The sequence below is a fragment of the Cornus florida genome, unplaced genomic scaffold (assembly GCF_030987335.1).
Source record: "Cornus florida cultivar Cherokee Brave unplaced genomic scaffold, ASM3098733v1 CherokeeBrave_3.0.0_Hap2_Chr07, whole genome shotgun sequence".
Classification (NCBI taxonomy): domain Eukaryota; kingdom Viridiplantae; phylum Streptophyta; class Magnoliopsida; order Cornales; family Cornaceae; genus Cornus; species Cornus florida.
In genome coordinates, this window is record NW_026775577.1 from 18,365,583 (window position 1) to 18,392,579 (window position 26,997).

General features: G+C 37.3%; 1 protein-coding gene across 1 annotated transcript; it reads right to left on the reverse strand.

Moving 5' to 3' along the window:
- Positions 1-23,149: 23,149 nt before the first annotated feature.
- LOC132266656 (embryogenic cell protein 40-like) lies at positions 23,150-25,390 on the reverse strand. The gene is made up of 2 exons (XM_059767590.1): positions 24,293-25,390; positions 23,150-23,628 (listed from the first exon to the last, which is right to left on the reverse strand). The coding sequence occupies exons 1-2, from the start codon at positions 25,241-25,243 to the stop codon at positions 23,392-23,394; spliced, it is 1,188 nt and encodes a 395-aa protein (XP_059623573.1). The 5' UTR covers positions 25,244-25,390; the 3' UTR covers positions 23,150-23,391.
- Between the last annotated feature and the right edge of the window lie 1,607 nt (positions 25,391-26,997).

Here is a 26,997-nt window from a genome sequence, read left to right on the forward strand (position 1 = left end):
TGACAGAAGGCCGATTTGAAGCCCGACGTTGTGCACTGTGTAGGAAAGCGTTATCGATTTGCAGCACGGGAATCGCCTGATCACCTCACGAGAGCGCAGAACAAACCTTAGCATATTGTTGCAATTTTCCTTTTATACCTATGCTGGGTTGGGCCATTTTGTTTGCTACAGTGACTTTTGTAGCCCAAAAAAACTCGGAACAAACGAGAACACCAAAATGGTGTTTCAACTTTGGGCCTGAAATCCTGGAGTGTTCTAGTATTGTTGAAAACAAAACAAGTCGGATCAAACATGTTTTGTTCTCAAAATGGGTTACTGTAGTGGGCCTGGAACATTACAAAACAAAATAGAATACTTCCCAAACATGCCCTTAGCTCCTTCTCCTATGCTCTGGTGATGACGACGACCACCACTGATCACGTGATTGGACACAACCCTTGTGATGCTGATCTCGTGCTTCCATCTGTAAAGCAGGACTTTCTTTCAAATTCAAATTTGGGAGGGAAGGGGGTCGAAACAGACAAAAGTGAGACCACCATACACCTAGCAATACTTTAACCACAAATGCACGGTTTTGATTGAGTGGTTTGTAGAAGGTATTGTTTGTTAGTTTGTTGTCTCAAGTGAAAATACACTTAAGCCCTATTCGGTTTGTGTTTTGTAGTGTTTTGTTTTGTTCCCAAATTGCTGCAGTAGCACTATTAAGGCCCAAAACATGTTGGCACAGGCCTGTGTTACTTTCAACAGTGTCAGAGCACTTTCAAAATATGGGCCAAAAGTTGGAACAAAAAAATGTTGTTCTGGCTTATTCCACAAATTGACCGGCCCAATTTGCACTGTAGCGGGGGCAACATATTTTACACTGTAGGGCAAATCATTTCAGCATCCCAATCGCCTCCATCTCTATTCTCGTTCTCAACTCTGAACTTGCCCTAATTTTCGAAAAAAAACACTCTGAACTTGCCCTTTCTCTCTCTCTCTCTGCAACTGCAAACTACAAAATCTACAAGAATCAGAAGTTCGAAACCTGCCTCCATCTCTATTCTCGTTCTTAACTCTGAACTTGCCTGTTGACCCTACGGATTTCTCCTAAGGGCAATTCGGTACTTTTGATGCTAACAAACCATTAATGATGTTCAATGGACTAATGTTTTCATTAAAGTTCAATTCCAGATCAAAGGAACATTATAAGGACAGGAAGGAAGTATCCAACTCACTGAAGCTAAAATCACACTGGAACATTCATCAAGATACAACCGGCTCAAGGAAGTGTATGTAACTTCAAAGATCATAAAAGCCTATCTATGGGGTAGACAGGTTGGTGAGTGACTTAGGAACTAAATGTAAAGAATCTATGAGATCATTTGAAGCTCCTTGTAAAATCATTCATCTCTCACACACTTCAGATTATCACACTCATGCATATCAAAGTTCCAATCATTAACACTAAGTATCTAAACCTTGAGGCATCACACAGCAGCAATTAAATAGGTTAAGATTGAACTCAGCTGACTCAATCAGCAATCCAGCCGATTGGATTAGACCGAGACTCAACAAATTCAAGAAGGTAACTCAGTCGGCTCAATTAACAAATCAGCCGGCTCAGTTCACAACTGAGCCGACTCAGTTTGAAAATTCAGTCGACTTAGTTAGGCCGAGGCTATGCTTTTTGAAAATCTTGAATCTATCCAACTTAGTCGACTTGGTTATTGACCAAGTCGACTTGTTCTTGAACCCAGCCGACTCAATTCACAATTGAGTCGACTTAGTTGATGGTCAACAAGATCTGCATTGAAATCCTCCATATTTCAACCCGTGCTTCTCTTTATGCTTTTACAGTCTGACTCACATGGGTTCACTGACATATTGTGTGTCTTCTAGCTCTTGTCTTGATGTCAACAGCCATTTTATCTATTAAAGGATCATACACATGATTTCAAATCTTATCTGCCCTATGCACTGAACATTTCTATCAAACAAGGAATCTCTGTCATGGGAAGCTTCTCTACCAAATGTGCCATGATAAGTCTTAATCAAGAAAAGGACTTTCAAAGGCTAAGTCAAGGGCTTACAACGGTTATGGTCTATGAAAGAGCTCTATAAATGTTATGAGAAGTAAGCTGCAAAGGAGAAGTCTCTGAGCCTCATTTTCAACAAGTGATTCATATCAAAGAAAGTTTGGCTACCCTCCACTCTTTAATCCTCAAAGCTAAACTTCATATTCTTCTTTCACACATACTTCATTTAGAGAGAGTGAGCTTCATTTGTATCATTGGATTCTCTAGAAAGTGTGAACTGTAAACTGTGAGAGAAAGATTGTTGTAACGCACTTATTCATTTCATTGTAAGATTAGGAGAAGAAATTCTCTTAGTCCAATTACTGTAAGGGCTGGTTTGGCCCCTAAGACTTTAAAAGAGAGTCTCTCAGTAGGAAGAAACTGTTTCTTTCAAGGTTTGCTCTCCACCCGTAAGGAGGAGCCATATTAGATTGGGAAGTCTCAAGAAGGGTCTCGAGTCGAGGAGTAGGAGCTTCCGAACCTTGCTAAAATCGTTGTGTCTATGTTTGTAATATCATTATCTCTCCCCTTTACATTACTGCTTACATTTATATGCTAATTCATCTGACTTGATTATGTTATCTCACTATTGCATATCAGCTTAAGTAGTTTTTCTAAGAATACTTTTTCAAATCTTTAAACTTGCTTTAATTGGACAAGGACTCTATTCAACCCCCCCCCCCCCCCCCCCTCTAGAGTCCATTCTTGGGCAACAAGTGGTATCAGAGCCTAAATTCTATCAATTCGACTTTACCGTCTTAGAATACGATCATGTCCAACATTGCATCATTGTCTTCCTTAGATGGTCAATCCAACAATCGACCTCCCTTGTTTGATGGTAACGACTTTAATTATTGGAAAAATAGAATGAAAGTCTTTCTTGAAAATGTTGACATTGAAGTATGGGATGTTGTTGAATTCGGAAATAATGGTCCTACTAAAACAGTAGAAAGGAATGAAGTTCCCAAACCAAAATCCGAATGGGATACAAATGACCGTAAACTAGTTCAATGCAACTCCAAGGCCAAAAACAATCTCTATTGCGCATTAAGTAAAGATGAGTATAACAAAATTTGTGATTGTGACACGGCCAAAGAAATTTGGGACAAACTCATTGTCACCTATGAAGGAATTAGTCAAGTTAAGAATACCAAAATTCATAGACTTGTGCATCAATATGAACTCTTTAGCATAAATGAACATGAATCAATTAGTGAAATGTTTTCTCATTTTACTAACATTATTAACCCCTTGAAAAGTCTTGGTAGGGTATATCCTTCTTCCGATCATGTCAGAAAGATCTTATGGGCACTTCCAAAAGGATGGAACTCGAAGGTTACCGCTATTCAAGAAGCCAAAGACATTGAGAAGCTACCTCTAGATGAGCTTCTTGGGTCTCTCCTTTCATATGAAATCACCATGAAAGACCAATCAGCAAAGGAAGCCATTCAGTCCAAAAATACTGCTCTTCAAGCCTCAACAAATGAAGAAATGACTAAAGATACCGTTGAAGATGATGAAGAAATTGCCCTTGCCACTTTATCTTATAAAAGATATCTTCAAAGAAAGAAATACAATAAAAGAGGCAATCTCAGAAAGAATTCGTCATCATCATCACGTGACTCATCTCAAAAAGAGCAATCCACATGCTTCCATTGTGGTAAACAAGGGCACTTCAAAGCTGACTGTTTTCTCTATAAAAAGGAGAAGGAAGAAAAATCTAAGAAGAAATCTATGAAAGCCTCGTGGGAATATGATGATTCGCTCATTTCCGGAAGTGATGATGACCTTGGCACAAACAACCTAGCTAATCTTTGTCTTATGGCAAATGACGATGAGGTAAACTCCACCACCAACTCTTCCTTTGATCAAGACATTTCCTTTAATGACTTACTTGATGAATATAATGGGCTACAAGATGTTTTTCAAGAACTCCATAAAGAACTAGGAAAAATGATTTTGAAATGTGCTTTTTTCAAAAGAGAAAACTTTATTCTTTCAAACAATCTTGAAAAGGCTAGAAAAGAAAATGATTTTCTCAAAAAGGAAATTGAATCTATCTCTATAAGAACACTAGTAAACTCATTTCTGAAAATGATGCACTAAACTTAGTTATTGAAAACCAATTGAACATCATTACTAAATTCACTCAAGGCAAAGAAAATTTGAAAAAGATGCTTGGAAATCAACAAAGTGCATTTTTCAAAAATGGCTTAGGATACAACCCTCACTCCAAGGATGCTTATCTACTAAAAAGAAGAAAGCCCTTGTTTGAGCATTTTGTCAAGAGTAGTACTCAAACATCACCCCACTATCATCATGAAAATGATAGATATCCAAAAGGAAGTGGAAGCCTTTTAGAACCAAACTTATTTGGGTCCCAAAAGGATCTTATGTTTGTCAAACTAACTCATATGGACCCAAGAACATTTGGGTACCAAAGGAAGATCACATTAATCTATTTTGTAGGCGGGGATAAAGTCTTTTCCTTCCTTCAAGGACAAATGGTTTCTCGATAGTGGTTGCTCTTATCACATGACCGGTGATCGGTCAAAATTTTCAGCTCTTAGTCCTCACAACGGGGGAAATGTTACATTTGGTGACAACTCCAAAGGAAAGGTAATCAGCATTGGAACCATAGGTATATCTTCAACCTTATCCATTAATAATGTGCTCCTTGTTAAAGGTCTTAAACACAACTTGTTTAGTATTAGTCAACTATGTGACAAAGGCTTTAATGTGATATTTCAATCGGATAAATGCATTGTTGAAAAAGATGGAATTCAAAATTTTAATGCTCTTAGAAATGGAAACTTATACACTTTGCTTTTATGTGAATTGCATGATCAAAATGTTAAATGTTTTGTATCATCTAATGATAATAATTGGCTTTGGCATAGAAGGCTTAGTCACACTAGCATGGACTCTATTTCAAAATTATCTAAGCTTGAGTTAGTCAAAGGCCTTGTGATACCCCTCGGATCCGAGACGCGGGTTGATCAGGTCCGAGTCCAAACCCGAGGGATATCAAACAATTAAAGTATTTTAAATCGAACACGGAATACAAAGTGAAATAAGAAATAAAATTAAATAGCTGGAAGAAACTAAATTAATAAACCTTGAAATAAAATTATTCAAATCTGATAATCCAAAACTCCATAAGTTTACAACTCGGGAATCCATCCATTGGACCCCTTATTTAAATTCTCCAAACGATACTGAAATAATAAAAATAAAATCCAAAGCTAGCATAGAGAAAATTCCTACATAATTGGAGGAGTGAATAGCTGTATCTGCTCTGCACGTCCAAACTCTAACCCTGGAACTGACGAGCACCTAAAAAATAAAGAAGTGGGTCAGGCCCACAAGCAAGTCCTGATCTACTGCAATCCAAACAGTAATCCGATACGCAGATACATCCTAGGAAGACTCAAAAATATCTAGAGTAGTCTATATATGTATATAGTACACACTATAGGACGCTCGCTAGTCCAGTAGGTTTATCTTAGCCTGAATAGAAGGCAACATGCAAATACGCACCCTAAGGTGGGCATGAGTACCTAGACCTACCAGGGAACAACACCTATGTCCAGTTATCCATCCTAGGCGATATACGCACCCTAACCATGGTCCTGAGACTCAGGCTCATACCATGGCACATAAAATAAATATATAAAGTCCGTACTCCCTATACAAAATATCAGTCATCTATGTAGTGGTCTGATATATGTAAACACCCCATCCTGAAACCGTAGTAAGTCTTTCAATTCACAATTCATATGACACATGTAGGTGATGGACTTAACCTTTATGGTTAATCCATACCTTAATCCAATTTGGGTAGGACTTAATATTTTGAACTAATCCATTCCCAATATAGGTAGGTCTTAGTATTTTGAACTAAGCCATCCCTAATATGACACCGTCCCATACCGGTTCATATATATATATATATCCATATAAGTAAGACTTAATCTTTTTTTTTTTTATGGTTAATCCAACTCATTCCAAATTAGGTAGGATTAGTGTTTTAACTAATCATACCTAATATGTCACTGTCCCATACCGGTACATACAATCCTCCAGTTAATACAGTTGACCATACCATTATTAAATAGTCATCAACCACATTCCACAATATGCAAAAGATAAACTTAATGCATAGACCTAAATAATAGGCATTCAGTATGACCTAAAATCCAATTCCAATTATGTAAAGTGCTACAATAAATTTAAGCATTCACATTCTCCATCATAGTCCAAGAGTTGATACAGTTAATAGAAATTTAAGTATCCACTACACCCAAGGTAAGCATAGGAAAATTCAGTTAATTCCCTATACTTCAAATACTATAGAATTATGATTTTTATATATATTTAAATCATACACAACAACCTTGCCAAGCTCAGGTATATAAACCTAGCAAATCTTCCAATATAGTTCACGAATTAATACCGTTAATAGAAATTTGAGTATCAATTAAACCCAAGGTAAGCATAGGGAATTTTTAGTTAATTCACTATACTTATAATACTATGGAAATATGATATATTTTTATAATTAAATCATATACACAATCCTTGTTAAGTTTCAGTGCCAATAAAACTTGTCCAACCGTGTGCAACCCCTAAGTCTTATTTACTTATATAGTCCATCCTTTAATCCATTTTTGAGTTATTATTTTCCCATGTTATTATAGGTTTATAACAGCCCATACAACACTTAAAATAAGTTAGACGAAGTCCTAATGCACTGTACAATCAAATTAACGCATAAAAATCATACTGTTTGAGATTTCTGGGCAAGAGCAAGCTCTAGAAAAATTGAGCCTACTCTTTTATGGATTGAGCTAGCTCTATGGATCTAAGAGCCTGATCTAAACAACCAAGAGCCTACTCTAAGAATATTAGAGCTGGCTCTTTCCATTTTTGGAGCCTGCTCTTGCTCCCTTGCATGCCGTTGTCCGTTCTGGCTTCATCTTCTTCAACTCCGGTGTTTTCCTACACCCTCTGTGATGTTTTTAATCCTTGTTCTAGGTTCAATCTTAATCCTAGATACATCATAAACCTCTAACATCCAACCATAACATGTATTGAACACAATATTTGAAACCAACGACAATTGAAAATCAGTTTGCAATCTACCGCTTTCCTTAGATTTATTTTGCTCCATTCTTATGCTTAATCATGGATTAATATTTCCCATAATATATTAAGCCTATTATAGTCCTAAGACATCAATTAAACAATTTATACGAAGTGGTAATCATCTGAACAGTCCATACAGTGCCCAAAGTCCAATTTGTGTGCATTTGGGTGAGAGCAAGCTCCATAAAATTTGAGCCTGCTCTTTTAAATGTTGGAGCCGGCTCCCTAACTTAGGGAGCCTGCTCTTTTCAGCATGGAGCCGGCTCCATGCTCCTTGGAGCCGGCTCTTTGTGTGAGGGAGCTGGCTCTCTCATTTTGAGAGCCTGCTCTCTCTCGTTCTGGCACGTTCTGCGTTTTTCCACTTCATCTTCCTAGCATCCGGCGATACCCAAGCCTCTATAAATAATTTAATACATGTTCTAGGGTTCCATTAAATGTTCTAGATTAACCCTAAATCCATGGTATACAACCACGACATGAATTGAACACACCGTTTGAAAACTACGACAACAGAATTTTCAGTTAGAAAATTTAACCAATTTCAAAACAAATTAATTCTGTAAACTCCAACCCTGTTTTAATACTGGTTCTAGGATTAAATCTTAGACCCAGACAAAATCCTAAACCATGGTTATACATCCATAACATGGATTTAACAGAATCTTTTAAACATAACGGCAACAGAAATTCGACTAGTAACTTTAAGCAAACTCAAACCCAATTATTACAAGGAAATTAAATACTGTATGCTCATGCATAAAAGACGTGTTACAACATCTATTTAATCCATTTTAAACCTTATTAAATCCCTAGAGACTACCTAGGCATGCACAGAACACAAATTACAGAGGAAAGAGAATAACAGAACTTGCCTGCAGTTTCAGATTTTAAAACTGTAAACCAACGTCTTTGGATTTCCCGTCAACGTCCTAGGCTACCGTTCACCACCTCCGGTGCTCTTGGTTCAACCCAAAAGCACTCCACTCCTTCCTCCTTGAGCCTCTCTGTATATTAGTCAGACTTACTCTCTGTTTCTTTGTCTCTCACAATTCTTTTTTTTTTACGTGAATAGGGTTAACAAAACCCTTGGCAACCCATACTTTTGTATTTATAGGTTTCAATTGAAACCCTAATTTAAATCCTAAACCAAACCCTAAAGTAAAGCCTAAACCAATTATATGTCGGCTCCAATCCTGGACACGATGTAAAACATGAAACCCTAATTACCAAAACAGTGAATTCACATAAGCACGTAATTAATTAAACTTGAGAAATACATTTAAATTATATTTAAATGAAACAAACCAAAATACAATTTAAACAATTGATTAAAGAAAACACAATTTAAAACGATTAATGAAAGAAAAACACAATTAACTGAATTAAAAATAAAATAAATCAAATAAGCAAATAATTAATTAATCAAAACAAACAAATAATCAATTAATTTAATAAAAATACAATAAATAATTAAATTATATTCCAGGACTGTCCTTTTAAAATTAGGGGTATTACATTCTTCCCCCCTAACAAAAAGGAATTTCGTCCTCGGAATTCGCTCTTACCTTCTTCCCATAATTTAGGAAACTGCGAGCGATTTACATCCTCCCATTCCCAAGTGGACTCAGCCTCATTGTGATGACCCCACTGAACACGCACCAAAGGGATAACCTTGTTACAAAGGATTTGATCCCAACGGTCGACAATACGACACGGTGACTCCAAATAGGTTGCATCCGGCTGCAACTTAATTTCCCCCAACATCAATACGTTGATACCTATCCCCATCTCGGAGAAATTTCTGTAATATGGAAACATGGAACACATTGTGAACGCGATCCAAAGTATCCGGAAGTGCCAACCTATAAGCAACAGCTCCAACGCTACCTGTGATCATGAATGGACCGACAAACCGCGGTGACAACTTCCCTTTCTTCCCAAAACGCATAACACCTTCCATAGGCGACACCTTGTGTAGAACCTGATCTCCAACCCTAAACTCCAAAGTACAAGTACGCGGATCAGCATAACTCTTCTGCCTACTCTGAGCAGTACGCATGCGATCCCTAATAAGAGTAAGCTTCACAAATCCATAGAAATGCCCTTCCATTTCCACTCCAGTATCGGTAGTGGCCGTAGAGCTCCTAACGGCCTCTGATGATCAATCTTGATCATCTGATAAGTACTATACTGAGAGACAAATAAAGCAATATCCCTCTTCATACCTGCCCACAAAAACTGCCGTTTTATATCCTGCATCAAAACACAGCCAAGACCCTGCAACAAAGCATCTGTGTAAACAAGATACTCGATCCCACTCTGTGGAGTAGCCAGAACAGGTGCAGAAGTCAACTTTCTTTTCAGCTCATCCAAAGCTTGCTGACAGTGCTCATCCCATATGAACTATACACCCTTCTTAGTCAGATGAGTGAGTGGTCCCGCTATCTTAGAAAACCCCTAGATGAACCTCCGTTAATATCCCGCCAAACCAAGGAAACTCCAAATCTCGGTAAGTGAAGTAGGCTGTCCCCACTCAACCATAGCTGAAACCTTGGCTGGATCTACTGCTATTCCCCTTTTCTGATACCACGTGACCCAGAAACAAAGCAGAAAGACAACCCTAGAATCTCCTAAAATACATCCGGAAAAATCCTGCACAATTAGTATACAACCCAATGGTACAGTAATCCCTTCCTCCGTAAGGTACAAGTAGTGCTAGCTTTTTAGAACATGGCATAGCGACAACATATCCTGACCAGGTACGGTGAAAACAACAGACCTATCACAACCATTAACTTGGACATGGTAGTGTGATAACTAATCCATCCCAAGTAACATCGTATAAATGTACATGTCCAAAATCACTAGATTGGCTAGGAATCCGAGCCTGCAAATAACCAGTGTCCCAACCAAATTATCCAAACCCAATGCTAAATACTCCGTAGAACAAAGCACAAAGGGTACACAAAATACTCCAAAATCAACTCATAGTTAGAGCGGCACTCTATTTTGAAAATTCTTCCTTTAATATCCAATTTATCATATTGATTTACACAAGTTCTTTTACAAACTCCTTGGTAATCATTCCGTTTTAACACAACAAACCTATAAGCAAAGCTTTGTGTGCTTGCTTAAAAATAAATCACTCTACTATGACTTTCTGTTATTATCACCTCATACATAATCCACTATAGTTTAAATAAACCATAGGTGAATAAATCCAACAAGACCATCATAATCCACAACAGAGATAGCCAAAACCACTAATTTACTTTATTAAAAAAAAACTTCTTTAAATCATAAACTGTCAAAAGAATAATCATAAAATATTCTTGAACATACTAGTGTATGACAGTTAAACAGTACTACTCATTAAATAATACTCCCACTCCTACTAGTAATGAAAATCATATCACTCCTAGAAGAACATTTATTCTTGAACCTCGGTAACCTCCATCTTGGACATTCCGGTATCATCTCCATCCTGATCTTCTTCAGGGTCTTCCACCCTACTTGGCTTAACCTCGAGCACCACCAAAGTTGCGTTAGGTCCACAGTATGGTGGCCAATCCCTCACGCAAGAAACTTTCCTTGACTTGTACTCCGTGCAACGCCTATTGGATTCAACTCCCTTGTCTCCAATTCCGCCTTCTTGGTCGGCCTTCGTAGGGGAATCACCGGAGTAACCTTCCTCGACCTTGGGCCCTTCTTTGCTTTCATCGTGGCCCTCATCCTCTTCCTAGTGCCAAACATTCTGTAATTACAGAATACACTTGACATCAGTACTTTCTAAACGAACCGTAAAGGAATTCAACGAATCCTAATCCTAAAACTCTAAACAAGAAAAACGTTACGCGGAAGTCTTATACGATAGAATCCTAGAGACACTTGAACCTGGAGTGCTCTGATACCAACTGTGATACCCTTCGGATCCGAGACGCGGGTTGATCAGGTCCGAGTCCAAACCCGAGGGATATCAAACAATTAAAGTATTTTAAATCGAACACGGAATACAAAGTGAAATAAGAAATAAAATTAAATAGCTGGAAGAAACTAAATTAATAAACCTTGAAATAAAATTATTCAAATCTGATAATCCAAAACTCCATAAGTTTACAACTCGGGAATCCATCCATTGGACCCCTTATTTAAATTCTCCAAACGATATTGAAATAATAAAAATAAAATCCAAAGCTAACATAGAGAAAATTCCTACATAATCGGAGGAGTGAATAGCTGTATCTGCTTTGCACGTCCAAACTCTAACCTTGGAACTGACGAGCACCTGAAAAATAAAGAAGTGGGTCAGGCCCACAAGCAAGTCCTGATCTACTGCAATCCAAACAGTAATCCGATACGCAGATACATCCTAGGATGACTCAACAATATCTAGAGTAGTCTATATATGTATATAGTACACACTATAGGACGCTCGCTAGTCCAGTAGGTTTGTCTCAGCCTGAATAGAAAGCAACATGCAAATACGCACCCTAAGGTGGGCATGAGTACCTAGACCTACCAGGGAACAACACCTATGTCCAGTTATCCATCCTAGGCGGTATACGCACCCTAACCATGGTCCCGAGACTCAGGCTCATACCATGGCACATAAAATAAATATATAAAGTCCGTAATCCCTATACAAAATATCAGTCATCTATATAGTGGTCTGATATATGTAAACACCCCATCCTAAAACCGTAGTAAGTCTTTCAATTTACAATTGATATGACACATGTAGGTGATGGACTTAACCTTTATGGTTAATCCATACCTTAATCCAATTTGGGTAGGACTTAATATTTTCAACTAATCCATTCCCAATATAAGTAGGTCTTAGTATTTTGAACTAAGTCATCCCTAATATGACACCGTCCCATACCGGTTCATATATATATATCCATATAAGTAGGACTTAATCTTTTTTTTTTTATGGTTAATCCAACTCATTCCAAATTAGGTAGGATTAGTGTTTTAACTAATCATACCTAGTATGTCACCGTCCCATACCGGTACATACCTCCAGTTAACACAGTTGACCATACCATTATTAAATAGTCATCAACCACATTCCACAATATGCACAAGATAAACTTAATGCATAGACATAAATAATAGGCATTCAGTACGACCTAAAATCCAATTCCAATTATGTAAAGTGCTACAATAAATTTAAGCATTCACATTCTCCATCATAGTCCAAGAGTTGATATAGTTAATAGAAATTTAAGTATCCACTACACCCAAGGTAAGCATAGGAAAATTTAGTTAATTCCCTATACTTCAAATACTATAGAATTATGATTTATATATATATTTAAATCATACACAACAACCTTGCCAAGCTCAGGTATATAAACCTAGCAAATCTTCCAATATAGTTCACGAATTGATACCGTTAATAGAAATTTGAGTATCAATTAAACCCAAGGTAAGCATAGAGAATTTTTAGTTAATTCACTATACTTATAATACTATGGAAATATGATATATTTTTATAATTAAATCATATACACAATCCTTGTTAAGTTTCAGTGCCAATAAAACTTGTCCAACCTTGTGCAACCCCTAAGTCTTATTTACTTATATAGTCCATCCTTTAATCCATTTTTGAGTTATTATTTTCCCATGTTATTATAGGTTTATAACAGCCCATACAACACTTAAAATAAGTTAGACGAAGTCCTAATGCACTGTACAATCAAATTAACGCATAAAAATCATACTGTTTGAGATTTCTGGGCAAGAGCAGGCTCTAGAAAAATTGAGCCTGCTCTTTTATGGATTGAGCGGGCTCTATGGATCTAAGAGCCTGCTCTAAACAGCCAAGAGCCTACTCTAAGAATATTAGAGCTGGCTCTTTCCATTTTCGGAGCCTGCTCTTGCTCCCTTGCATGCCGTTGTCCGTTCTGGCTTCATCTTCTTCAACTCCGGTGTTTTTCTACACCCTCTGTGATGTTTTTAATCCTTTTTCTAGGTTCAATCTTAATCCTAGATACATTATAAACCTCTAACATCCAACCATAACATGTATTGAACACAATATTTGAAACCAACGACAATTGAAAATCAGTTTGCAATCTACCGCTTTCCTTAGATTTATTTTGCTCTATTCTTATGCTTAATCATGGATTAATGTTTCCCATAATATATTAAGCCTATTATAGTCCTAAGACATCAATTAAACAATTTATACGAAGTGGTAATCATCTGAACAGTCCATACAGTGCCCAAAGTCCAATTTGTGTGCATTTGGGTGAGAGCAGGCTCCATAAAATTTGAGCCTGCTCTTTTAAATATTGGAGCCGGCTCCCTAACTTAGGGAGCCTGCTCTTTTCAGTATGGAGCCGGCTCCATGCTCCTTGGAGCCGGCTCTTTGTGTGAGGGAGCTGGCTCTCTCATTTTGAGAGCCTGCTCTCTCTCTTTCCGGCGCGTTCTGCGTTTTTCCACTTCATCTTCCTCGCATCCGACGATACCCAAGCCTCTGTAAATAATTTAATACATGTTCTAGGGTTCCATTAAATGTTCTAGATTAACCCTAAATCCATGGTATACAACCACGACATGAATTGAACACACCGTTTGAAAACTACGACAACAGAATTTTCAGTTAGAAAATTTAACCAATTTCAAAACAGATTAATTCTGTAAACTCCAACCCTGTTTTAATACTGGTTCTAGGATTAAATCTTAGACCCAGACAAAATCCTAAACCATGGTTATACATCCACAACATGGATTTAACAGAATCTTTTAAACATAACGGTAGCAAAAATTCGACTAGTAACTTTAAGCAAACTCAAACCCAATTATTACAAGGAAATTAAATACTGTATGCTCATGCATAAAAGATGTGTTACAACATCTATTTAATCCATTTTAAACCTTATTAAATCCCTGGAGACTACCTAGGCATGCACATAACACAAATTACAGAGGAAAGAGAATAACAGAACTTGCCTGCAGTTTCAGATTTTAAAACTGTAAACCAACATCTCTGGATTTCCCGTCAATGTCCTAGGCTGCCGTTCACCACCTCCGGTGCTCTTGGTTCAACCCAAAAGCACTCCACTCCTTCCTCCTTGAGCCTCTCTGTATATTAGTCAGACTTACTCTCTGTTTCTTTGTCTCTCACAATTCTTTTTTTTATGTGAATAGGGTTAACAAAACCCTTGTCAACTCATACTTTTGTATTTATAGGTTTTAATTGAAACCCTAATTTAAATCCTAAACCAAACCCTAAAGTAAAGCCTAAACCAATTATATGTCGGCTCCAATCCTGGACACGATGCAAAACATGAAACCCTAATTACCAAAACAGTGAATTCACATAAGCACGTAATTAATTAAACTTGAGAAATACAATTAAATTATATTTAAATGAAACAAACCAAAATACAATTTAAGCAATTGATTAAAGAAAACACAATTTAAAACGATTAATGAAAGAAAAACACAATTAACTGAATTAAAAATAAAATAAATCAAATAAGCAAATAATTAATTAATCAAAACAAACAAATAATCAATTAATTTAATAAAAATACAATAAATAATTAAATTAAATTACAGGACTGTCCTTTTAAAATTAGGGGTATTACAGGTCTCCCAAAGACTAACTTTGTCAAAGATAAAACTTGTGGTGCTTGCCAAATAGGCAAACAAAACAAGTCTTCTTTCAAAAGAAAAAAAGATATAACAACCTCTAGACCTCTTGAGTTAATTCATATGGACTTATTTGGTCCGGAAAGAACTGCTAGCCTTGGTGGAAAGTGATATGCTTATGTCATTGTCGATGATTTCTCTAGATTCACTTGGGTATTTTTTTTTTTACACACAAAAATGAAACCTTTTCAATCTTTTCTAGATTTTGTAAAAGTGTGGAAAATGAAAAGGAATGTAAGATCAAATGCATTAGAAGTGATAAAGGAAGAGAATTTGACAATCAAGATGTTAAAAGGTTTTGTGATGAAAATGGATATGATCATAACCTTTCGGCACCTAGAACTCCTCAACAAAATGGTGTTGTTGAAAGAAAGAATAGGTCTCTTCAAGAAATGGCTAGGACTATGCTTAATGAACATTTGTCTCCTAGATCTCTTTGGGCCGAAGCCGTTAACACTTCATGCTTTGTCATCAATAGGGTCATTGTTAGAAAAATTCTCAACAAAACTCCCTATGAGCTTTGGAATAATAAGAAGCCCAACATTGCCTATTTTAAAGTCTTTGGATGTAAATACTTTGTGCTTAACGATAAAGATAATTTAGGAAAGTTTGAACCAAAATCGGATGAAGGCATTTTTCTTGGTTACTCATCCAAAAGTCGAGCTTATAGAGTGTTCAACAAAAGAACACAAGTTGTGGTGGAGTCAATTCATGTAGTGTTTGATGAATCTGATATTCCACAGCCAAGTATCCCATTGAATGATGATGATGAGAAGAATGACATAAACAAAAATGTTGACCACATTGATATTGAAAATCTCAAACTTGATGACCCTAAAAAGGGTGATGCAAGTGATAATCTTTCTATTGATGACTCTCCTAAGGAATGGAAGTTAGTCAATAATCATCCCATTAATCAAATAATTGGTGATCCATCAAAAGGGATTGGCACAAGGTCACAACTTAAAAATCTTTGTAATTATGTAGCATTTGTTTCTCATCTTGAACCCAAGAACATTCATAAAGCTGAAAATGATGAGTTTTGGATTGTTGCCATGCAAGAAGAGCTAAATCAATTTGAAAGAAACAAAGTTTGGGAATTAGTGCCCAGGCCTAAAGATAAGACTATCATTGGCACTAAATGGATTTTTAGAAACAAAAAGGATGAATCGGGAAATATAGTGAGAAACAAGACACGACTTGTTACTCAAGGTTACAATCAAGAAGAAGGCATTGATTATGAAGAAACCTTTGCTCCCGTAGCTCGACTTGAAGCTATTAGAATGCTCCTTGCATTTGCATCCTACAAAAACTTCAAGCTATTTCAAATGGATGTAAAAAGTGCATTCTTAAATGGCTTCATTGACGAAGAAGTGTTTGTTGAACAACCACTGGGTTTTGAAAGCTTTGATTGGCCCAATCATGTGTTTAAATTATCCAAAGCTCTTTATGGCCTGAAACAAGCTCCAAGAGCTTGGTATGAAAGACTAAGTGGCTTCCTCCTTCAAAATGGTTTTATTAGAGGTAAAATAGATAATACTCTTTTCACCAAAACCATTAAAAATAACTTGTTAATTGTTCAAATTTATGTTGAGGATATTATCTTTGGTTCAACTAATAGCTTGCTATGTGAAGAATTTGCTTCTATCATGCAAAATGAGTTTGAAATGAGCATAATGGGAGAACTTAACTTTTTCTTAGGGTTGCAAATCAAACAAACACTTGATGGCATTTTCATATGCTAATCCAAGTACGTTAAGGATTTGCTAAAGAAATTTGGCTTGGAGGACGCCAAACATGCCAAAACTCCAATGAGTTCTTCCTTAAAGGTTGATAAGGATGAAAAAGGCATTTAAGTAGATATTAAAAGGTATAGAGGAATGATTGGCAGCCTCTTATACTTAGCGGCAAGTAAGCCGGACATTGTGTTTTGTGTTTGCTTATGTGCTACATTTCAATCTTGTCCTAAAGAATCTCATTTAAGTGTTGTAAAACGTATTTTTAAATATTTGTGTGGTACTATTAATCTTGGTTTATGGTATCCTAGACACACTTCATTTGAGCTAGTTGGTTACTCGGATGCGGATTTTGCCGGATGCAAAATTGATAGAAAGAGTACCAGTGGAACCTTTCATCTTCTTGGTCACTCTCTTGTTTCTTGGTCAAGTAAAAAGCAAAATTCAGTAGCCTTATCAACAGCAGAGGCTGAATACGTAGCTGTTGGAAATTGTTGTGCTAAAACCCTTTTACATTAAGCAACAACTTGAGGACTTTGGGCTTGTGTATAATCATGTTCCCATTAAGTATGACAACACAAGTGCTATGTGCATCTCCAAAAACCCTATTCAGCATTCAAAAACCAAACACATAGAAATTAGATACCATTTCCTTAAAGATCATGTATCTAAAGGCGATATCAAGCTCGAATTCATTCCCACCGATAGACAATTGGCTGATATATTCACAAAACCTCTCCATGAAGATAGGTTTTGCTCCCTTCGAAGAGAAATTGGGTTAACTAATGAGGATTCAATAATCAAGACTCTGCCTTCTCTCAAATCAGTGCCCAAGTCTAACTCAGTCGACTTAGTTATTAACTAAGCCGACTAAGTTTCAAACTAAGCCGACTCAGTTGAAAACTGAGTCGACTAAGTCTGGTTTTCAATTTAACCTGTCTCGGTCTAACTCAGCTGACTCGATTTTTAATTAAGTAGACTCAGCCGACTTTGTTTTGACAGGTCAAAACCCTTCTTGGGGAAACTCTCCTCATTCATCTCTTTCATTCTCATCGTCCAAAGGGGGTTGTCACAAGAAGCGAATCCTTTCCTCTTCTCTCCATCACTTGGTAAGATTCCTTTCATTCTCATTCACTCTCATCGATCAATTATTATTTCTGTATAGTGCAAGTTGTCTTAATTTCAATTATTTTCACACTCCCAAACCCTAGCCGTACCCATGTCTACCGGCAATACTCCTCGCCGAAACCCTAAATTATCTAAGCGTACCCATGATAATGAATCTGGTCCTAGCAATCCTGTCCCGCAACAAACTATTAACGATGACCCTCGTGGCATGTCCATTCCTTACAGTCATCTCTTCAAAGGGCTAAACTATAAGATCTCATTCGAAACTAATTTTGAAAATAGGAAGGTGGCTAAGGGTAAATGTCTAACGGAAGAAGTATGCGATGAATTCAATCTCAATATCTACAAATTATTCAAAGATATTGGGTTAGAGCAATTTGTGAAATTAAACATCCCCTATAATCCGAGTATTGTGAAGGTGTTCTACACTCATCTGGAATAAGTTGGAAGAACAAAGAATGTTCGCACCTTTCTGGGATTTGCCACACATACTTTTGATGCAGATGAACTTGGTGCTGCATTGGAAATTTTTCGAGGAGGGATTCAACATTACTCCTCTCACAAATGGTATGAGGGGCCTGACTTTGACAAGTATAAGGCTGTGCGTCAAATTAGTTTTATTAAGACTCTCACCAACATCTCTTGCATCAAAGCTAACCAGCTCACTCTTAAAGCACGAGTGCTTCACAACATCATTACATACAATTTTCTTCCTAAGTCCGGGAGTCACTCAACTGTCTCTCGAATGGAGGTGTTTCTCATGTGGTGTGTCCTAAACGGCAAGGTGTTCGACTTTGCTTATGTTATGCTCCATCACATGCTCAAATGCAAGGATAAACAATCCGAATTTCTCTATTATGCTATGCCGTTATCTCTTTTATTCACACGATGGAATTATCCTCTCGAATTTGAAGAATCTGAATCGCTTGGGCCCAAAGACAAATTTAGTCCCACTCAACTGCGACTCATGGGGCTTGAACAGGATAAACAGGGTACCTGGTTCTACCCTAGGCAGAAAAGGTGGGAAGATGCCATTGCCAGGGGAGAAGAACCAATTAATGAGGACTGTGATGTTGACGAGACTCAAGGTACTGATAATGAGGATGATCATGAGGATGATCCTGCCCTTGTTACTATTGCCACCCCGTCTGATGCGCCTTTCACACAAGATATCTTATTGGAGTAGCTCGACATCTCGCGTCGCATGGAAACTAAGATGGATGCCCTCACCCACCGTGTGGACACATTGGCTCTTCGCTATGATGACATGCAAGCCAACCTTGCTGAGATTCGTAGCGCTTTGGACCTCCCTCCTTTTTTATGCTGCCAAAGGGGGAGAAATGAGTAGTTGATATGTTAATCATGTAGAGGAAGTTTTATTGAAGTATCATGTCAGGTCTATCTTAGGATATTTTGAGGTTCCACAACTCCATAAAAGCTAGCTGTTTTGTCACAACTCCATAAAGCTAGCTATTTAGTCTCAATGTCAATCATGCACTAACTTCTACATTAAATATATAGACATTTCTTTTGGATATATATGTTACAATGTGCTTCACTTCAATTTGTCATGTTATGTGCCTTCTTTCAATACAGTCTATGTCTGCATAATGACAAGGGGAGATTGAAAATCTCTATAAATCTTACTCAATATAATTGTCAGTCTACTTATTGAAAGCATATATTACAAAATTTAAATTAATGTCTACTGACAGGGGGAGAACCATTTCCTTGATTATAAAGAACACATCAATGATTTGTCATCATCAAAAAGGGGGAGATTGTTGACCCTACGGATTTCTCTTAAGGGCAATTCGATACTTTTAATGATAACAAACCATTAATGATGTTCAATGGACTAATGTTTTCATTAAATTTCAATTCCAGATCAAAAGGAACATTATAAGGACAGGAATGAAGTATCCAATTCACTGAAGCTAAAATCACACTGGAACATTTATCAAGATACAACCGGCTCAAGGAAGTGTATGTAACTTCAAAGATCATAAAAGCCTATCTATAGGGTAGACAGGTTGGTGAGTGACTTAGGAACTAAATGTAAAGAATCTATGAGATCATTTGAAGCTCCTTGTAAGATCATTCATCTCTCACACATTTCAGATTATCACACTCATGCATATCAAAGTTCCAATCATTAACACTAAGTATCTAAACCTTGAGGCATCACATAGCAGCAATTAAATAGGTTAAGACTGAACTCAGCCGACTCAGTCAGCAATCCAGCCGACTGGATTAGGCCGAGACTCAACAAATTCAGAAAGGTAACTCAATCAGCTCAATTAACAAATCAGCCGGCTCAATTCACAACTGAGCCGACTTAGTTTGAAAATTCAGTCGACTTAGTTAGGCCGAGGCTATGCATTTTGAAAATCTTGAATATCCAACTTAGCCGACTTGGTTATTGACCAAGTCGACTTGTTCTTGAACCCAGCCGACTCAATTCACAATTGAGTCGACTTAGTTGATGGTCAACCAGATCTGCATTGAAATCCTCCATATTTCAACCCGTGCTTCTCTTTATGCTTTTACAGTCTGACTCACATGGGTTCACTGACATATTGTGTGTCTTCTAGCTCTTGTCTTGATGTCAATAGCCATTTTATCTATTAAAGGATCATACACATGATTTCAAATCTTATCTGCCCTATGCACTGAACATTTCTGTTAAACAAGGAATCTTTGTCATGGGAAGCTTCTCTACCAAATGTGCCATGATAAGTCTTAATCAAGAAAAGGACTTTCAACGGCTAAGTCAAGGGCTTACAACAGTTATGGTCTATGAAAGAGCTCTATAAATGTTATGAGAAACAAGCTGCAAAGGAGAAGTCTCTGAGCCTCATTTTCAACAATAGATTCATATCAAAGAAAGTTTGGCTACCCTCCACTCTTTAATCCTCAAAGCTAAACTTCAGATTCTTCTTTCACACATACTTCATTTAGAGAGAGTGAGCTTCATTTGTATCATTGGATTCTCTAGAAAGAGTGAACTGTAAATTGTGAGAGAAAGATTATTGTAACACACCTATTCATTTCATTGTAAGATTAGGAGAAGAAATTCTCTTAGTCCAATTACTGTAAGGGCTGGTTTGGCCCCTAAGACTTTAAGAGATAGTCTCTCAATAGGAAGAAACTGTTTCTTTCAAGGTTTGCTTTCCACCCGTAAGGATGAGCCATATTGGATTGGAAAGTCTCAAGAAGGGTCTTGAGCCGAGGAGTAGGAGCTTCCGAACCTCGCTAAAATCGTTGTGTCTATGTTTGCAATATCTCTATCTCTCCCCTTTACATTACTGCTTACATTTATATGCTAATTCATCTGACTTGATTCTGTTATCTCACTATTGCATATCAGCTTAAGTAGTTTTTCTAAGAATACTTTTTCAAATCTTTAAACTTACTTTAGTTGGACAAGGACTCTATTCACCCCCCCCCCCCCTCTAGAGTCCATTCTTGGGCAACATTGCCCTCTCTCTCTCTCTCTCTCTCCAATTGCAAACTACAAAATTTACAAGAATCAGAAGTTCAAAACGCGCCTCCATCTCTATTCTCGTTCTTAACTCTGAACTTGCCCCCCCCCCCCCCCCCCCTCCAACTGCAAACTACAAAATCTACAAGAATCAGAAGCTCAAAACCCACCTCCATCTCTATTCTCATTATCAATTCTGAAGTTGCCCCCTTTCTTCTTCTGCAACTGCAAACTACAAAATCTACAAGAATCAGAAGTTCAAAACCCATATATTTTAGATTTGTGAAGTTGAAAACCCATATCGGCATATCATTTTAGATTGTTCAAAAAATCAAAACCCATATCTTTCAGTTTCCATCGTCCGCTGTTCTAGTTCTAATTCGCCGTTCGCAAGCTTCAGCCGCTGTCTCTCAACTCTCAAGCTTGCCCCCCTCTCTCTCTGCAACTGCTAACTTGTGTGTATGGGTTTTGTTTAAATTTTTTTTATAAATCAACTAATCAAGCTCTGTAATTCTTGTTTTGCAAACTAAATCGTATTTGGTGAAATTTTTTATGATCTTTTTATAATCAAGCTCTACTCTCGTTCTCAACTCTGAAGTTGCCCTCTCTCTTTCTCTCTCTGCAAATGCAAACTACAAAATCTACAAAAATCAGAAGTTCAGAACCCATATATTTCAGTTTATCTATCTGTCTACAAGAATCAAAAGTTCAAAACCTATTACCTATATCAAAACCCATATGGGCATATCATTTCAGATTGTTCAAAAAAAAAAAAACCCAAATCTTTAAATTTAGGGATATTTTCATAAGGTAAAAAATGTTACCTCTACATGTTTGTGTTCTAAAATTCTCACCGCAATTTTTTGTCGCTAAACATATTTTGTTCTCATTTCAGAACACGACGTTACAAAACATTTGTTCCGTTCTAAACTAAAACAAAACAGTACAAAAACTAAAACAAAACACTACAAAACACAACGTATACCAAACGAGCCCTTAGTGCATTCCATTTGAAAGGAGTTAAAACTCTTCGTAGTAAATACTCTGTAGTTTTTTGTTCCATCATTGAATTACCAATTTACCTGCGAGTAGAGAGGACAATGGAATATTTAATGGTAATTTTTCTCTTTCTAGATAATGTGAAATTGTTACTGCTTTTTTTTCACCCCCTTCCCCTCAGTGCAACTCCTCGCTGTAAATTCTAGCTGACACCTTAGGTACGTGGGTAGTTTGTCATGGGCTGGGCCCTCCTTGGGCCAGTTCTTTTGGGTTTTCGGGCTTAGAATGTTGTTTCCCTCTAGTGGGCCTGGTTATGGTATGGGCTCCAGTTTCTGAAAATGTAATATTTTTTTTGGGCCTGGATAATTTGAAATTGTTACAATGAGAGACATGAACATCAGTTACTGCCTTTTTTCACCCCCTAACTCTGTCCTCTCGGTGCAACTCCTGCTGTAATTCTAGCTAACACCTTAGGTGGGTAGGTAGTTTGTCATGGGTCTCCTCCTTGGGCCTGTTCTTTTGGGTTTTCGGGCTTAGAATGTTGTTTCCCTCTAGTGGGCCTGGGTATGGTATGGACTCCAGTTTCTGAAAATGTAATATTTTTTTTGGGCCTGGATAATTTGAAATTGTTACAATGAGAGACATGAACATCAGTTACTGCCTTTTTTCACCCCCCAACTCTGTCCTCTCGGTGCAACTCCTGCTGTAATTCTATCTAACACCTTAGGTGGGTAGGTAGTTTGTCATGGGTCTCCTCCTTGGGCCTGTTCTTTTGGGTTTTCGGGCTTAGAATGATGTTTCCCCCTTGTGGGCCTAGTTATGCTATGGGCTCCAGTTTTTGAAAATGTAATATTTTTTTTCCCGTAATAATGATATAAAGAGAAAAGAAAAGCAAATTGAGAGAAGATGAAATAGACAAAAACCCGACTATAAATCACAAAAACAAACATCTATAAAGTACTTAAAAAGACCATATAACACATTTAACACAAGGTGCAGTCATGTAACACTAACACACAACTCCAACCCTGCTTATTAATTACACACTTCATCTGTATAAGTAAACCTTCAAGTACAAACGAACACATACAGTCACACACATATATATAGCTGTGTGTATTTTAAATAAGACAATACATATATATATATAAGCTGCTGCTACACCATGCAAGAACTAGTAATGCTGATTATGTTCCTGATGGTGGTCATGGTGTCCAGGAAGCTTCTCCTTGATCTTCTCCACCACACCTTTCTTCTGATGCTGCTCTCCTCCTCCGTAGCCGTAATCGGTGGTGGGAGCGCTCGTGGCCGTAGTGTGGGACTGATCAGTCTTATGCGCACATGGCAGCTTCTCCTGTATCTGTTCCTTCAACCCTTTCTTCCTCCTACCACCATGTCCATCATCCTCCGACTACATCATACACATATATACACAACAAAATATTGTAAGAAATCAATTCATCATATATATATATATACACACACACACACACGCACACGCACACTGCACACACCCGTGCGTGCATAAAAACTTCTTATAATAATCTTATTTCAATTTGATATTAAAAATGAAGGAACTGTAGTACAGTAACGTATACTACTAAAGTGAAAACGAGTGTTGTAACATTTAAATGACTTGTTTGGTTCAGTCTCTTTCTTAAAAATAAATAAATCAAGAATTAAAATTGTTTTCTGATGACTATAAAAACTTTACCAAATTATTATTATTATTATTATTATTATTATTTACAGATTTTCAGTTATAAAAAACAGAAATTGTTATCGATCGATCAGAAAACTGAACTAAATAGGCCGGAGTGTTTTACCGAAAATATTTCATTAAATTATTTCTTAATTTTTTATTTTGAAAATTAAAATCATTCTAGTAACTTCACAACCGACAAGGAAAATATTTGACACTCTCAAGTAAATTCAAGGCATATTTGGCATTAAATTTAATTCTAGCGAGATAATTAGTTGCAAAAGTCAAATAATACTACGTACAAGTTTGTTTCAAACATACAATTATATATATAAATATGTATAAGAAACTAAAAGATGACCGGAAAAATTACCGAGCTAGAACTGGAGCTGCCGGAGCGATGAAGAATGCTGCCGTGCTGCTGTTGCTGCTGCCCGGTTAGGCCAGCTCCGGTACCATACGCACCCGTGGTACCAGTTGCTCCGGTGCCGGTGCCATAGGCTCCGGTGGCCCCAATGGTTCCATAGTCTCCTGACTCTCCCTTGGTACCAGTGTGGTGAGCCGGGTTGCCATACTCATCAGTTTGGCGAACCGGGTCTCCATGCACATTAGGTTGGCGAACAGGGTTGCCGCCGTGATGTTGTTGCTGCTGCCCGGTTAGGCCAGCTCCGGTACCATAAGCACCCGTGGTACCAGTTGCTCCGGTGGCCCCAGTGGTTCCATAGTCTCCCATGGTACCCGTGTGGTAAACCGGGTTGCCATACTCATCAGTTTGGCGAACCGGGTATCCATGTACTTTAGGTTGGCGAACAGGGTTGCCGCCGTGATGTTGTTGCTGCTGCCCGGTTAGGCCAGCTCCGGTACCATAAGCACCCGCGGTACCAGTTGCTCCGGTGCCGGTGCCATAGTCTCCGGTGGCCCCAGTGGTTCCATAGTCTCCCATGGTACCCGTGTGGTGAACCGGGTTGCCATACTCATCAGTTTGGCGAACCGGGTTTCCATACGCATCAGTTTCTGAAACCTGGTCTCCATGTACATTAGGTTGGCGAACCGGGTTGCCGCCGTGATGTTGTTGCTGCTGCCTGGTTAGGCCAGCTCCAGTACCATAAGCACCCGTTGTACCAGTTGCTCGGGTGCCGGTGCCGGTACCGGTGCCACAGTCTCCAGTGGCCCCAGTGGTTCCATAGTCTCCCATGGTACCCGTGTGGTGAACCGGGTTGCCATACTCATCAGTTTCTAAAACCGGGTCTCCATGTCCATTAGGTTGGCGAACCGGGTTGGGGTCCGGTTGGTTGCCATAGTACTTGTCTCCATAATTTGCCATACCTTCAACCCTAAAATTAAACTGAAAAACTCAGCAGACACTCGGAAAAAAAGGTTGAACACAGGTTTATAACTATCTTTTGTTTGGATGGGGCTGTGGGTGTGTGTATATATATGTATATATGTATATATGTGAGCTTGATGTAGATATGTGTTTATGAGCTTAAGTTTATATAGGAAGTCCAAAGTGGGTATAGGAAATTATGCTGCATACCTCGTCATCGGTACACGTGTCACGTATGTGAAGTTAGTGACACGTTAACTATTGGAGAATAACGTGGCAGTGTTACTGGAAGGGCACGTGTTATTTGGACGGATATGGTGTCGGTAGAAGATAAGACGGATTAATTATCTTTTTACAAAAAAAAAAAAAAAATTAATGCAAGAGAGTTTATGATCGTATATACGTACCTGTACGAGTCTGAGTGTATGGTCGAGTTTCAATGACAACATGGATGTGTGTGATTGGTTAACTTTAAAAAAAAAAAAATTTAATTGTATACTATAGTAATTTTTCATCCCACTAAATAGATGGTCGATAAATATTAAATTTTATAAGAATAAAAGTGAGTAATATATATTTTTTTTTTTTGTCATATTTAATTTGGTTCCTATCCAAGCATATTTATGTGTGTGTCAGAGTCAGATATTCATAGTTTAAAAAAAAAAAATTTAAATTAAATTAATAAATATGATAACAAATATAAATTTTTCAAATTAAGAGGCAAAAAGAAAAAAATATTGCAAAAAGATAAATTAGTTGACAAAAATTTAAAAAGGAAAAAAAAAATAAGAACTTTAAAATGAAAAACAATTATAGTTTGATTCAAAAAGAAAATTTAACTTTTATTAAGGAAATCAAACGAAATTAAAAAGAAAAAGAGAAAAGAGAAATAAAAATAAAAATTTTAAGAGAGCAATATATGAAATTTTCGCTATATACATGGAAAAAAAAAACACAATTGAAGTATATACACTACAATAGGGGATCAGGGAGGGGGTGCACGTGCCCGGATATACAATGGCTCGCCTTGTGTATATATATAACATCAATTTGCACGATATTTTTCTTTTCTTTTTTTAGTTTTTTTTTGTTAAAATAAAAACACACAATCATTATACACATATGTTGGGATTAAGACTCAACTTTTTCTAGAGATTTAAAAAAAAAAACACACAATCATTATACACCTATGTAGTAAGACTCAACTTTTTCTAGAGATTGAAAAAAAAAAACACACAATCATTATACACCTATGTTGGGATTAAGACTCAACTTTTTCTAGAGATTGTATATATTGTTGTACTAGGGGCCCTTTAGTCAGTTGAATTAAGTAGGCACATTAGAAGTCAAGTTTATTTTAGAATAATAGCGAGTAAGCATTTTGCCTAAACAGAAAAAGATTTACCTACTTTATAGGATTTGATGCTATACACACAAACATGTATATATATTCCCTTTTAGTGCACTGAGTTTACTCCAATCCTGTGTCAATGTCGATCATAAAACTCACGACTTGCATCATGCTGGATGGCTCGATCAACTTAGAGGATTTGATTCTCACTACTTGCATGGCACGTGTCTACATTAATTCCTGTTCATGCTTCTTTTTTAACCCTCAATACTTTGTGGGTATAAAATAGTTGGTCTAATAATTCTTTTATAAAATTTTCAGCTTAGTTTATATGTATTCGTTTATCACATAAGGCATTCTACTTGTATGTTTTCGTTTTGTCCAACTTGCGCCAGTTCTA